The 13275-nt window shown below is 49.6% G+C and overlaps 1 protein-coding gene across 1 annotated transcript; it reads right to left on the reverse strand.

Moving 5' to 3' along the window:
* Positions 1-1681: 1681 nt before the first annotated feature.
* On the reverse strand, positions 1682-5693 carry LOC122373487 (troponin C). Its single transcript, XM_043351598.1, has 5 exons — positions 5539-5693; positions 4021-4198; positions 3212-3331; positions 2650-2781; positions 1682-2304 (listed from the first exon to the last, which is right to left on the reverse strand). The coding sequence occupies exons 1-5, from the start codon at positions 5560-5562 to the stop codon at positions 2279-2281; spliced, it is 480 nt and encodes a 159-aa protein (XP_043207533.1). The 5' UTR covers positions 5563-5693; the 3' UTR covers positions 1682-2278.
* Positions 5694-13275: the final 7582 nt, after the last annotated feature.

Below are 13275 nucleotides of genomic sequence, written 5' to 3' on the forward strand. Positions count from 1 at the left end.
TCGACTACAGAATGATGTTCCACTTTTCACAGGCAATTATTTGCCTGGAGTGGTAGGCTGTGCCGCATCACACGGGCTGAGTTCACAAATTATGGTTTTGTCCCAATGCTCACAATCGACACGCTTAATTGCGTGATAAACGGCACAACTTAGCGCTCCGGTCAACTGATAGCTTCTGAGGAGTGGAACATCATTCTGTAGTCGACTATACAGTAGGTATACCTACCAGTGAACCGTGTAAAACCACACACTGATATTGTAGTGCGGCACAGTCTACCTACCAGTGAACCTTAACCCTCGCCCGCACATGGGGGGGTTGCCACCCCCCCAGGTAGTCTTTCTGCTCTGCACTCAACATTTTTAGAGCTAGAAGGCTGATTTTTCGTATAGCTGCTCGTCTATCCTTTCTTGATGTCCACTGAAAATTTCAAGTTTCTGTGATTTTTGGTTTCGGAGATATGACCTTATTTTTCAGGTCATGTCATGACCCAAATGGCCAATTCTCAACATCTTGCGTTTGCCATGGGCCTTGTGAGCTTTTGACACCCTGATTTCGGCCTTTTTTGCCAGTCTTACCTCCCACCTATCATGGAACATGTTGTTCGACGATGTACAGGGGTCAAGGTCAGGGTCAAGGTCAACCTAGGTCATCTACGATAATTGCGTTTTAGGCAAGCTGAATTTACTTTTTGTGAATTTTTTTGACTGCATTTTTGGTAAAAGCTTCTCAGATCATGAGTTCATGTAATATAGACCCAAAAACAATCGGTGCACACATCAGTATACACACAGACACACACAGACATACCTACAAACACATATAATTGACCTTGACCTAACTTGACCTGAAATGACCTCAGCAGCTAAATTCTGGTCGGATAGTGTGACAAAGAGGTTCTAGCTGGCTTGGCACCAGAAAACAGCATTGTCATCGGTATTTGCTAAGCAGCGCACTTGATATCCAACGGTGACCCAAAACAGCAACATTTTTTAGTTTGACCTGACCTGGAAGGTCAATGACTGACCTGAGAAGGTAAAACTGGGTATCATTGGATTCGTCTCTTCCCAAAGAATCTTTTTGGTCTTTACCGCTAAGCTCTATCTCCAACAGGAACGAAATGGCGCGGGGGGTGGCAACCACCCCCCCCCCCCATGTGCGTTCTAGGATGGGAAAATGGCATGTGCGGGCGAGGGTTAAGCCACACATACCTACTGATATTGTACTGCGGTACAGTCTACCTTCCAGTGAACCGTATAAAACTACACACTGATATTATAGTGCAGTGCAGTTCACACATTATGAGCGTGTAGTGTGGTACAGTCTACCTACCAGAAGTTCGTTTTACCACAGTCGCCACACTCTGAGGTTGCAGTGCGGTACATGCATCGCTAAACGTAAAGAATCAGACATGATTTGGTGTATTCTGTCGCCTTCTGGTAGTTATAATAACCCGGTTTACATAGCATATTTGACGAGGCTCTAGCTCGTTAATTTGGCGATAATTTCGTTGCAGTGGTCTTAAAATATTGAGAGGGGATCATTTTGTAAATTGTTAAGCACCATTGGCATCTTTTGCAACATCACGGACGGAGCTTGCAACAAACCCTATGTAAACGCGTCTAATTACGCCGTCATCTTTGCTTCAATTCATAGAACACCATATCTTCACACCCAAAGAAATTCTCAGCTTCGGCATCCTGTATTTGTATGGAAACCTTAGATGTTGAGGTGAAAAGCAATAATTGATCTCCTGGTCGCCAGCTTTACACATGCTATGGATGCCTCATTTCTGGGATGTGAAAATCATAAATAACTATACCCGGACCTGCCTCGCAGCAGACGGCACAGGAATCCGGGCATCCACCGGAGCAGACGGCACAGGAAGCGGCATTCATTGATGCCCGGAGGCGGTGAGATCACAATAAGCGACAGGAGAGACGCGTGGAGTGACTTCGCCGGCCGAATGCCGCGACCGAAAACTACACAAACTGCTGCAACCACGGAGCTGAAAGACGCTCGGCCGTAGTGAAAAGACGGAAAGACAACAGACAGAGTCGGCGCGCATTAACAGGCAGCCGGGGGAGCCGGCATGGTTCCCAGTGTCTCAACTCGCACTGCTGATGGGTTCACGTGTTCAGCACGAGTCGGTGGCACGGTGGAGATCCAGCAGAGGTAGAGTGGGGAGTGAATGGAGAGAGTGCTGGATGATCCGGCGGGGTGAGATGAGCGGCCGCTGGAGTTGCGTGGTTACTGGTAGCTGGGCGCCGCCGACGCCGTCTAACCAGTCATCATGGCCATGAACTCTGTCAACACGAGGTCACAGGTCAGTATCGGAGGTCAGTGCTAGCGACAGTGTAGGGTCAGACTGGAAGACGAGCTGCGCCTGCATGCATTCATAATTACAATTTATCTGGTAAATGTTCGGTGAAATCAGATACTACCGGGAATTCTGATTAAAGAAAAACTTCGACCTTTTACATCGAATGTGAGATATGGGCGTCATCCTCATTTGGTGCACCAGCTGTTTATCACTACGTTATCGGTCAATAAAAGGGGATGTACTGTTGTTTTTTTTGCGATGCGCCGCCCCAACACGCCCCTCGGTAGGGCGCCGCGGCTCCCCCTCAGTCCGGCGCGCGGCGGCTCACCGTCGAAGTCGACGGTGCCGGAGCCGTCCTCGTCGATCTCGTCGATGATGCCGAGCAGCTCCTCCTCGGTAAGGCGCGGGTCGAGCTCGTGCAGGATCTCCTTCAGCGTCTGAGTGGTGATGTAGCCGTTTCCTGGCGGCCGAGGGGACAGCGCAGACGTGAACGGCCTGCTCACTGCTCACGGCTCACTGCTCACTGTTCACTGCTCACTACTCAGACTCGGCAAATGGCCGGACCGAGTGCGAGGAAAATCGACTATCTGCTAGTTGCTCCTAATAAATGTGGAAGAAAAGTTGGATGTATCTCAACAAAGGCATGAAAATTAGGTTCATTGCAAAGACAGTTGCTAGTTTAATATCATTAGTACCTAAATACAATATAACTACTATAACTGCCTACTTCTAAAACCATCGAAATATAAAATAAGCTGCATAGACTCGATTCCCATCGTCAATGAACTGACTGATTCCCACCCGCGGTGCGACGGGCGGGCTCCTCACCCCGTCCCTCCCACTTCCCAGGCCCGTTTGGCCACCGGCCGCAGCGCGGACAAACAACTCACCTTCCTTGTCGTACAGACGGAACGCCTCCTTGAGCTCCTTGAGCATGGCCTCCTCGTCCTCCTCAATGAGGAACTTAGCCGAGAGCTGCAGGAACTCGGGGAACTCGATCTGACCCGAGCCTGAAACCGACCCGACACGGTCACACCAGGTCAGCCTGGACAGGAGGTCGGGTACCATCTTCAGACGTAGTCCGTCATCCGTATCGGTGTTACTTCTCTTGAGATTAAGAATGTCCATCAGTAATACTATGGGTAAATGGATTGATAAGTTAGCTCCGGCGTGTTGATAGACGGATAAAGCTGTGAAAAACCTGTGCCTAAGGTCATGTTTCTCCGTCAACACCGGGCCGGAAACGAATGAATGAGGTGCAGTTAGACGTGTTTACTGATAAAACACGGCCGCTCAGCCAGCTACTACACCCCAAAAATAGCTGCTGGTAAACAGTCGTGTGAACTCAGTATGAGTGCCGCCCCATTATTACAAGGCGGACGCCAGTGAGACTAGTCGTGCTCTCTGTACGGTACGTGTCTGGTGTTTGGCGTGCTCTCTGCACGGTATGTGTCTGATGTTTGGCGTGCTCTCTGTACGGTATGTGTCTGGTGTTTGGCGTGCTCTCTGTACGGTATGTGTCTGGTCTCTGGCGTGCTCTCTGTACAGTATGTGTCTGGTGTTTGGAGTGCTGTCTGTACGGTATGTGTCTGGTCTCTGGCGTGCTCTCTGTACAGTATGTGTCTGGTGTTTGGAGTGCTAGCTATCCGGTCAGTCCGCTGTCGCCGGTGACGGCCACTGTCGCTGTGCCGTCACTGACCGTCCTCGTCGATCTCCTCGATGATCTGTTTGAAGGAGGTGGAGGAGACCTTGATGCCCATCATGCGGAGGATGTCGCTGACCGTCTCCGGTGAGATGTAGCCCTTCTTGTCGCGGTCGAAGCTGTCGAACGCCCTCCTCAGGACGACGATCTGCTCCTTCTCCAGACCCGTCTCCTCCTGTGTGTATGTGGTGGTGGTGGTGGTGGGGGGGGGGGCAGTCAGTCACAGTCACAGTCACAGTCACAGTCACAGTCACACAGTCACACTCACACAGGACAACAATCTGCTCCTTTTCTAGACCAGTCTCCTAGCGGGTGACCAGGAGCAGCCAGACAGTCAAAATCACACAGTAAACAGTCACACAGTCACAGTTAGACGCTCACATTCACAGTCACAGCCGACATTCACACAGTCACAAATGTATGAGTCACCGTCACATGGTCACAGTCACATCCAGTCACAGTCACAATCCCGCTGTCACATAAAGTCACAGTCACATGCTGTCAGTGGCATAGTCACAGTCACGCGCTCATAGTCACATATAGTCACAGTCGGTAGTCACACAGTAATAAATAATCACACAGTCCGTCACACAGCAATTTAATCATTCAGTCCTAAGCAGTCCTTCAAACAGTGACAGTCGCTCTCACAGCCTTTCATCATCTAACTAATGTTATGCATAGTTATCAAGTCACAGTCAAAGAGACACGGGCCGTGTGCAAGTAGTTAATTTCGCAGAACTGTAAATAATAACTGTTGGTTAGGTTAATTTAGGAAATATTTTGAAGTGCCGTCCTTTCCAATTCATTTTATGAGCAGTTGCTGGCATTCTTATACCTACCTAATGGTACCGGTACTGACAAATGCACATCCTAAAGTTGACGGATTGATCATATACTGGGAACGTCAACATACGGCTGACATTTGGCTGAAATTCCTCAAATTCATTTTGCCTTTCAGTGAGCCTTCAGCCTGCGCAACTGAAATAATAAATTTTACGTTTGAATGCGCATTGAGTATTTTACCAGATAGGCCTTTGCGGTCTTACCGGAGTTACGACCTGTAGATGGTCTATGTGGTCTTACCATATATCGACACCTTTTTTTTAAACCCCACATCTGCTCTCCCGTGAATTTCCGGGAGGCACGAAAGATGTCCTTTTAAAAGTGTCCAATCGTCCGATCCTGATCAAATATGTGTGTTCGTAGGCCTGTTCTGGTATTGCTTTATCTGCCAAGACAGACAAACTTGAGAAAAATCGAGTGATTGTACCTTTTTTGAAGGTCTCTAACCAACTTGTCTGAAATTCACCGGAGAGCAAATGTGGGGTTAAAAAAAGTGTCGATATCTGGAGTTACGAGCTGTCACCTGGTCCTGGTCCATCACCTATGGGTATCACTTCTGCCATCCCCCTGTCCACCCCAGCCGCCCGTCTCGGTCCATCTCTCACTGGTGAGGAGCTGGGTGATCACGGGGCGTCCCCCGCCTCCCGACCTGCCCCTCCATCCCATCCTTACCGCATACTGCTCGTCCTCCGACATGGTGTTCCGAGGTGTGGAGTGAGGCGGGTGGTCCGGGGAGTGACCTGCGGGCGACACGGGCAGCCGGCGGCGACTGGTCCCGGCGCCCGGTCAGCAGCTCTGTGCCCGGCTGCCCGCCCCGCCCGCCCCGCTCTCCGGCTATTTCCGGCACCTTGTGCCATCGGGCGAGTCGTCGATTCCAGTCGCTTGCTCGGCGGGCCGCCGCGCGCTGAAACTGGAGAGTGTTCGACCCAAATGGCCCCCCGTCCGCCCCAGGTGCCAGGGTCAAGTGGCAGAGCCCGGCGGTTCGCGGAAGGAAGCAGGTGCCTGGAGCACGTTCAATGCTCAAGAAAACAAAACGGCTGTAAGAATGGCCGAAAATGCCATAAGATAAGTGACATCAAGCAAAGGGCTAAGTGATTTTATCTTATGAGAACGAGTAATTGTTCAAAATTGCGTAAAAGTCGGTAGAATTTTGACGCAAATGCGGCAAATGGTGTTTCTATAAATGAGGTTATTTTATCCCCACCGCCCCCACCGGCTTATCGGTTTTCAATAACCCGCTCCGGCCGAGGGGCTGGGGGCGGATGGAATCCCCCTTACCTTTTCAGCCCTTATTGACCTGAACCTTCGCGGCAAAACAAGCATGCCATTACGAGACGCAGCGACTGGAAGTACCCAATTTTAAGGTCTTAGGTCAGCCAGTGACCTCTAACGTCAGACCGAACTACCCAAGGTAGAGGCCTCATTTTTTTGTGAGTAACTTGGCAAGAATGATCGCAGTCTAGAAATTTTAAATCCATCGTGTTTGACATGCTTGATGCTCGAGCACGTCGAATGATACGTAGGTATAGGTATGGAGTATGGACTATGGTTTGTGAGAGATCCACTTAGGGTGTTGATTTTAGATCAGTCAATGTAAGGCCAAAAGCCACGCAGGCTACAAAATTGGTCAAAGGAGGTCATAGTGTACCTATATCATCTGACTTTGCCAGGCCATTATAACCCCGTTTCCATGGGCACCACTGATCCGGATCAGTACCTTGTAAGGGCTTAGGCTGCCCATGGAAACACCCGTAAGCCCGTACCGGTGATCCGAAGTCAAATGTGGTCGGATGGTCGGATGGACCCCCCATGTTTTTTCGTGAATAATTTGCGCAAAAAGCGTCTAATCGCGACGAAACTTTCAGTACCCTCGAGTTGATTAATTGTACACCTATTCTGAAAATTTCATGACCCTGACCCAAGTGACCTTTGACCTGTGACCTATTTCCCGAGGCCATGTTTGGCCGGAATCGCGATTCGGCGTATGTCGGCTCGCATTAGCCGCGCGTTTGCAAGCTTTTCGTGGTTTCAAACGTTCACACATGTGATTTGGTGTTGCTTTCATTCATTAGGGTGGATGTCAAGGTCACCTGAAGGTTAGGTCAGGTCATTGACCTTTGGTGACCTCGGTTCTCTTTCGAGTTTTACATGTAACATGTTTCTATTATGCATTTCAGACCTTGTGGAACAGTCCTTTTCGGCTATTTCTCGTTGTATATGCGTTTGATCTTAACCAAATTTTGGCATTGGTAGTTTGAGAGCCCTACCTAATTTTTATCAATATGGTCTATTAACAAAAATGGAAAAATTAAGGCACTTGTCATTGACTGATAATGTTAAGGTCGTCAGAGCCCTGCTTAGAGGCTGGCACAGACTGGGCGCTGTCTCCCTCTGATTGGTCGTCACTGCGGCTTGGCTCCGCCCACTTGCGGTCCAGCCTCGGGTCATGTCGGCGGCAGTCGCAGTCTGGCCGGCCGGCGCGGCGTGCGGGCCGCGCGCGCAGCGCAGCAGCGAAGTAGAGCACTTGTTTGCACGTCAGGAACTTTTGGTGTTCTACGACAAATAAGGACGGAGGAAGAAAGAAAAAGGAAGATGAGAAAAAGTGAGAATGAGACTAACGGTAGACGGTGGCTAGTGGACAGCAAACAATGTGCATAAACGCTAGAGCAGAGACAGGAGACCCGAGACAAAAACGGTAGACGAAAGACATCTCTCTCTGTTTTAATGTTTTTCAGCCCTAAGATCTATCAACGATATCCTCAAAGCATTGTGGAACTATTATGGAAAATTGAATATTTTCACACAAAAAAATAACACAATTTTACTCTAAAAAAAACGAAATGCAAGTACATGTATGGATATCCTCAATTAAATAAGGCCGTTGAATGACACATTCCATAGCAAATACGTATCTAAAGACAATCCAGTAGATTCTGTTTCGTTGCTCCTTAAATGCACCATAGCCTGTAGGAAAACAGGACAGCGGAGAAGCTCGTTATAAATTATTGAAAGTAAGATTCCTTTAATTTTGTAGGCAATAACATTCTGGAGCTTACTCTGTAGTTGGAAGGAGTGCTTATCGCTTTATACATGCACCGATCTGCATTGCATTGCATTCTTCATCCTCATTCTCTCCGCGCGAGATACGCCACATTCACGCAAGGACACCTGCGTAATTAGCGTGCGTCTTGTTCCAGTCCGCCAGATCTCTGCACCGCCCTGACCCCGAGAGGCGAATGACCGGTCTCGGTGTCGCGGCGCAGTGGGCGGAGCTTAGCCGCGGCGCAACAGCTGACGTTGCTACGCCATGCTAGCCTCTACCACGGCGCAGACTTTTCCGATCAATTTTTACCATTACAAGTCAATGACAAGTGCCTTTCATTTTAACAATTTGTTAAAAGACCATATTAGTAAAAATTAGGTAGGCCCTTGAAACTCATTGTGTCAAAGTTTGGTTGAAATCAAGCGTATAGGTAACGAGAAAGAGCCAAAAAGGACTGTTCCAGGGGGTCTGAAATGCATAGTAGGCAGTTTTTGGAGCTGAATTCGTATTTAAAAACCATTTGAACATTTACGAAGTAGTTTTGGTGCCTTCGTAGCATGTTACGTAGCTGTCAGAGGCGGTTGACACGTACTACGAATACCCGTCACGACCCCTACTGGTTGACCTGACCTCACCTGACCCGACCTGGTCAAAATGCTTCAAGACATCATTTGTGATAAAAAAAAAAAAAAATAACGCGATATTCGTGCTTAGCACCCCGAAAACCCACGTAGCAGCCACACTTTACGACTTTCTAACAGGTCCCGATTTTCCGACTTTTGGGTCATTGACCTGACCTGGAAGGTCAACCATTGACCTAGGGCCTTAAAATTGGGTATCATCGGCTTCCTCTCGTCACGGGCAGCACGCTCCTTTTTTTCCGCGAAGCTCTAGCTCGATCAGGGGCCAAACGGCAAGGGAGGTCCAACCGACCCCCCCCCCCCCTACACGTTAGAAGCTGGCAAACGCCGCACACATGCGAGGGTTAAGCCTAAGTAGAAGTACCTAAGTAATAGTGTATGCATATGATTCGTCAATCATTACCTACCACTGTTTAATTAGTGACACCTCCAAAAGCTGTTATGTGACGTTCTATGACCGTGTTCCTGGTCGGCGCTGTCGTTTGTCACCCCGCTGTTCGCCGTTCCGCCTCACAAATTCATCGTGACGTCTCCGTAACACCCGACCGCCAGCCGACACTCGCTGTGAGCCAAGGGTGACGAATGGACGTCATCCGCCGCCGGTGGCCGCGCCGGGCCCCCTCTCCTGACCCCTGACCCCGGCCCCGCCCCGACCCCGGGCCGGCCCTGGACGCAGCGCGCTGGGGCGCTGGCCCGTTCCAGTCGCGTTGGCAGCAGTGCCAGCCGGGAGGGCGGCTCCACACAGGTGTGTGGACGGCTCGCTCCCCAGCCCCGGGGCGCTATTTGTGGCCCGGTCGACACTGAACTGACCGGCGCACAGCGATCCCCAGTGACTGACGGCGAGTGATCGGTGGACCGCGGCCCGGGAGACGGCCGGAACAAAAACAGGCCCCGTTCCGGGTGCTTTACTACCCGGGCAGAGTCGAGCGATGGACGGCCGGCGCCGGTGACAGTTTTGTGGCCGCGATGACGGGCACGATGTCGGCGATGACGGACACGATGTCGGCGATGACGGGCAGGATCTCGGCGCCCCGTAACTTCACAGCAACAGCATCACCAACAGCGTTGAATATAAATACACGCGGCATCTCAAAAATAAAACTGGGTAATGTCATTGTCGACTGCGTGCAGTTGAACGGATTTTCTTTCGAGGATCGTTTGCACTTTGCAGCAACGAAGTTTCCTATACATTTTCCCAAAGGCCCCACAGCACGCCACCTCTCCCCCATTTGTCTCTGGCGCGTCTCGGCTCTACTATAATCGCTCTTGGAGGACGTGTCTCGGGGGGGTTCCTCGCATTCCTCGGCCTGCCGGTCACAGAGGGGCACAGAGGGCCGCCCGTGCCAACACAAATGCTGTGCCGGCGGCCAGGCCGGGCTGTCGGACCGGACAGGTGGCGAGCGGCGACACCGGTCGAGCCGGCCGGCCCAGCTCCAGCCGCCGCCAGCGCACCCCGCCCCGGGCGGGGGAGGGTCACGTGACCCGGCGTCACCGGACCGGCCCTCTGATTGGTCAGTCGCGCGGAGCGACCACCAATCGCAGGCGGTGGGGGTAATTAGAGCTTAGTTATGAGCCGAGCTATCAGCAGCGACTCTTGCCCCGGTGATCGCTCCTGTTGGCAAGGCCCTACGCTCCTGGTTGAGTTGAGTGGGGTGGTTAGAGGCAAGCTATACGAGCTGCGCATTTCATGCGTTCGAAATTGAAATTGTTGCGAACAAAACCCTTTCGCATAGTGTCGAATGGTTATCAATAAGCATGGTTTTAACGATACGATAATGGTAATTGGTATTAAAACAAAAATAGCCATATAAAATAAAATAATGTCTCAAGCAACAACAACAATACCTACAAATTGCAGCCACTCACGGGACGCGCTAGCCAGCGACGTTGGCGTTAAAGGAAATAGTTCACATTTTAACATGGGTTTTGAACTGGAATAGCAGTTCCGTAGCTTGGGCTGAGACGAGCATAAATCAGGAGCTTTTACAGCCCAACGATCACCCTAGGCAAAGATATTCTATTTCTCGTCCCGAAAAATGTGTCTTGCGTTGAGGATGTGTGCCTTGCATATATTCGCATCCAGTATGAAACGAGCATGGGTCCCGAAAATTCTTCAGAAACTAGAGAAATTATCTGCGAGAACTCTAGAGAAATTCGCTGGCAGTGAGGCGCTCCAGCACGGACGTATAAATAAACTGGACCCGCAACCACCTCCATTCAGGTGAAGCCGACAAGGCGCCATTTTACGTTGCCAAAAAACCGTGCTCTGGAAGGTCATCGAGCCAATACAATTAGAATTGCGTCTTAACGGATGATCGGATCGAGATGCTGGTGGTACCGTTCGACGGGTAATGCTTTGAGGCAGGTGATGCATGTCACAGGTCATTCGGTGTCACGTGGCGCGTGCCACGTGCCGACAAAGTCAGGAAGGGCAAAAACCTTTAAGCGACGCTCCACATTAAACGGTGGGCGGCACAGGTGCCAAATTCACAGGTCACATGTCCCTGTGTTCGACCATTAACATATGGTATGTTCGGCAGCAGGGGGTGCGGAATGCACGCGCTAGTGGCGAAAAACATGTTTTGAGGAGGCATCCTCCGATTCCGGAAAACCTTGACCTAGGCACACCAAAGTTGGCACACTGACACGACTGGACGAGCGCTTTAAGGCGCTGTACAAATAGATGTGCTGGGGTACACGGTGCACGTGCTGTGCACGTGCAAACCTTTTGACGTTGCACTCTGTGTCACATATATGACAGAGCGGGTAGCGCTAGCAAGCTCAAAGTGCCAAATTTACACAGGCCATCCAGAATGCATTCCAGCATAGTTATTGAGCATATCTATCTCCTGGTGGACCCCAAAGGTGCGCTCTGCACGTGCAAAAAATTGTCCGCGCCGGGCGGTAGGGATGCTTGGACACCCCATGTGGATTTATGTAAATATCTCGAAAACGGCGTTGTGAAGCGCCGCCGTTTTTGGCACACCTTTTTATACATCCTTTTCATACATGCTGCGTAACTTTCAGACTTAGGTCACTCAAGGTTAGGTCTTAAGGTTACGTCCAAGTGACCTTACCTTAGGAAAAGTTATAGTGCCCGTCATAGCTACACAGACTGAACAATCTATCTAAAACGTTGGCAGCGATTACTAAGAGCACCATAAAACGTAAAGTACCTCTACCTCGGAATTTCACTGTCACTGACCTAGGGTTCTGTTGATTTTGCGACCTTTCTATTATAGGTAAGTCAATGGGAGACAATTAAACTGCGCTTCTGTCGCACGAAACTCAGAAACATACTAAACAATGCACTCAAATAACGGGACACGGGTAGCAGGGAAACGTGACAAATCCTTCGCCCTGGCAGGGCATTTTTCATAACACGGCCTGGCAGGGGGGGGTGGAGGGTCGATGCGACCCCCCTCGCGATTGGCTCCTATGGCACCTAGAAACACCAAATTTGGTAGGTAGGTGGGCCCCCTGGAGTTCTCGCCCCTGTGAAAATTTGGTTGCTCTAGGTCAATATTTAGGGGGGTTTTGGGGGGTATAAATGTAAAAATTTCGCTAAAAACAGGTCAAAAGCTTTCCGCTTATAACTTTTGATCTGATTAAGATAGAGCAAAAAGAAAAGCACCAGTAAACTCAGCACGTCAAGGTGCGTCGAATGGTATACTTTTTAGCTTGCTTAAGTGTACTTAAAGTTTTTCTTAAATTTTAAGTAAACTTAAATTAATAAATTAAGTTCAAGTTAACTAAATTGCATCATATCGCATATCATTCGATTCGGCTGATCACCAGGAACACAATGATACCATTTTTAAGCTCTAGCGTCATTATGTGCCAAGTTATTTGCAAAAACGTCATTTGACCTCAGTTGACCTCATTTGACCTGACCCATGGATAAGTGCACCAAACAAAGAAGCTCCAAGTGACCTGCTGTTAAGTACTGTGGTTTCAAAGCACAAAAGTGATAGAACGAAGCGGATATCTCCAGTATTTTTCGAATTTAGTATTTTCCCATAGGCTTAACATTACGACGTAATGACCTCTAACTGACCTCAGGTCAGTGACCTCAAAAAAGCCGGACTATATGTTATACAACTCGGTGACCTTAGCACATCCTGAAAGTTTGAAGGAAATCAGTCGAAAACTGTGAGTTGGACAGGTGCAAAAAGAAAATTGAAATTTGACCATGACCTTGTACCGGTTTTTCTGACCTGGTGACCTGACCCAAGGTCACCTGGACCTGAAATTTTCAGGTCATATGTAAAAAGGTTGCCCCATAGGCTGTGCCAAATTTGGCGGCGCTGCGCGCCGCTGTTTTTACGCTATCTTCGAAAAACCTTAGGGGGGGGGTCGCATCGACCCCCCCTGCCAGGGCGAGGGTTAATTGGGAAATTGCACCTGTGACTTCTACTTATGTCCTGGGGTTATTTCAGGTCATGGTAGCCCTCCACAACATTTTGACAGTAACTTTTGGTAGAGACATGCAAGAGCGCTGAAAACACCTTTGATATGTTTAGTTCAACTTCGTAAATTGAGTTTGTTGCGAGTTTTACGGGTCATTTATCAGGAATGTCATGTTTGTTTTGATCACAGCTGATGTTTTCATGCATTTAGGCCAGGTCGGGTCAAGTCAGGTCAGGTCAACCAGTAGGTGTCCTGCCGCTTATCCATAGTATGTGTCAACCACCACTGATGGCGTCGTAGCATGTTACGAATACA

The sequence above is a fragment of the Amphibalanus amphitrite genome, unplaced genomic scaffold (genome assembly GCF_019059575.1).
Source record: "Amphibalanus amphitrite isolate SeventyFive unplaced genomic scaffold, NRLGWU_Aamphi_draft 001504F_arrow, whole genome shotgun sequence".
NCBI classification, from domain to species: Eukaryota; Metazoa; Arthropoda; class Thecostraca; order Balanomorpha; family Balanidae; genus Amphibalanus; species Amphibalanus amphitrite.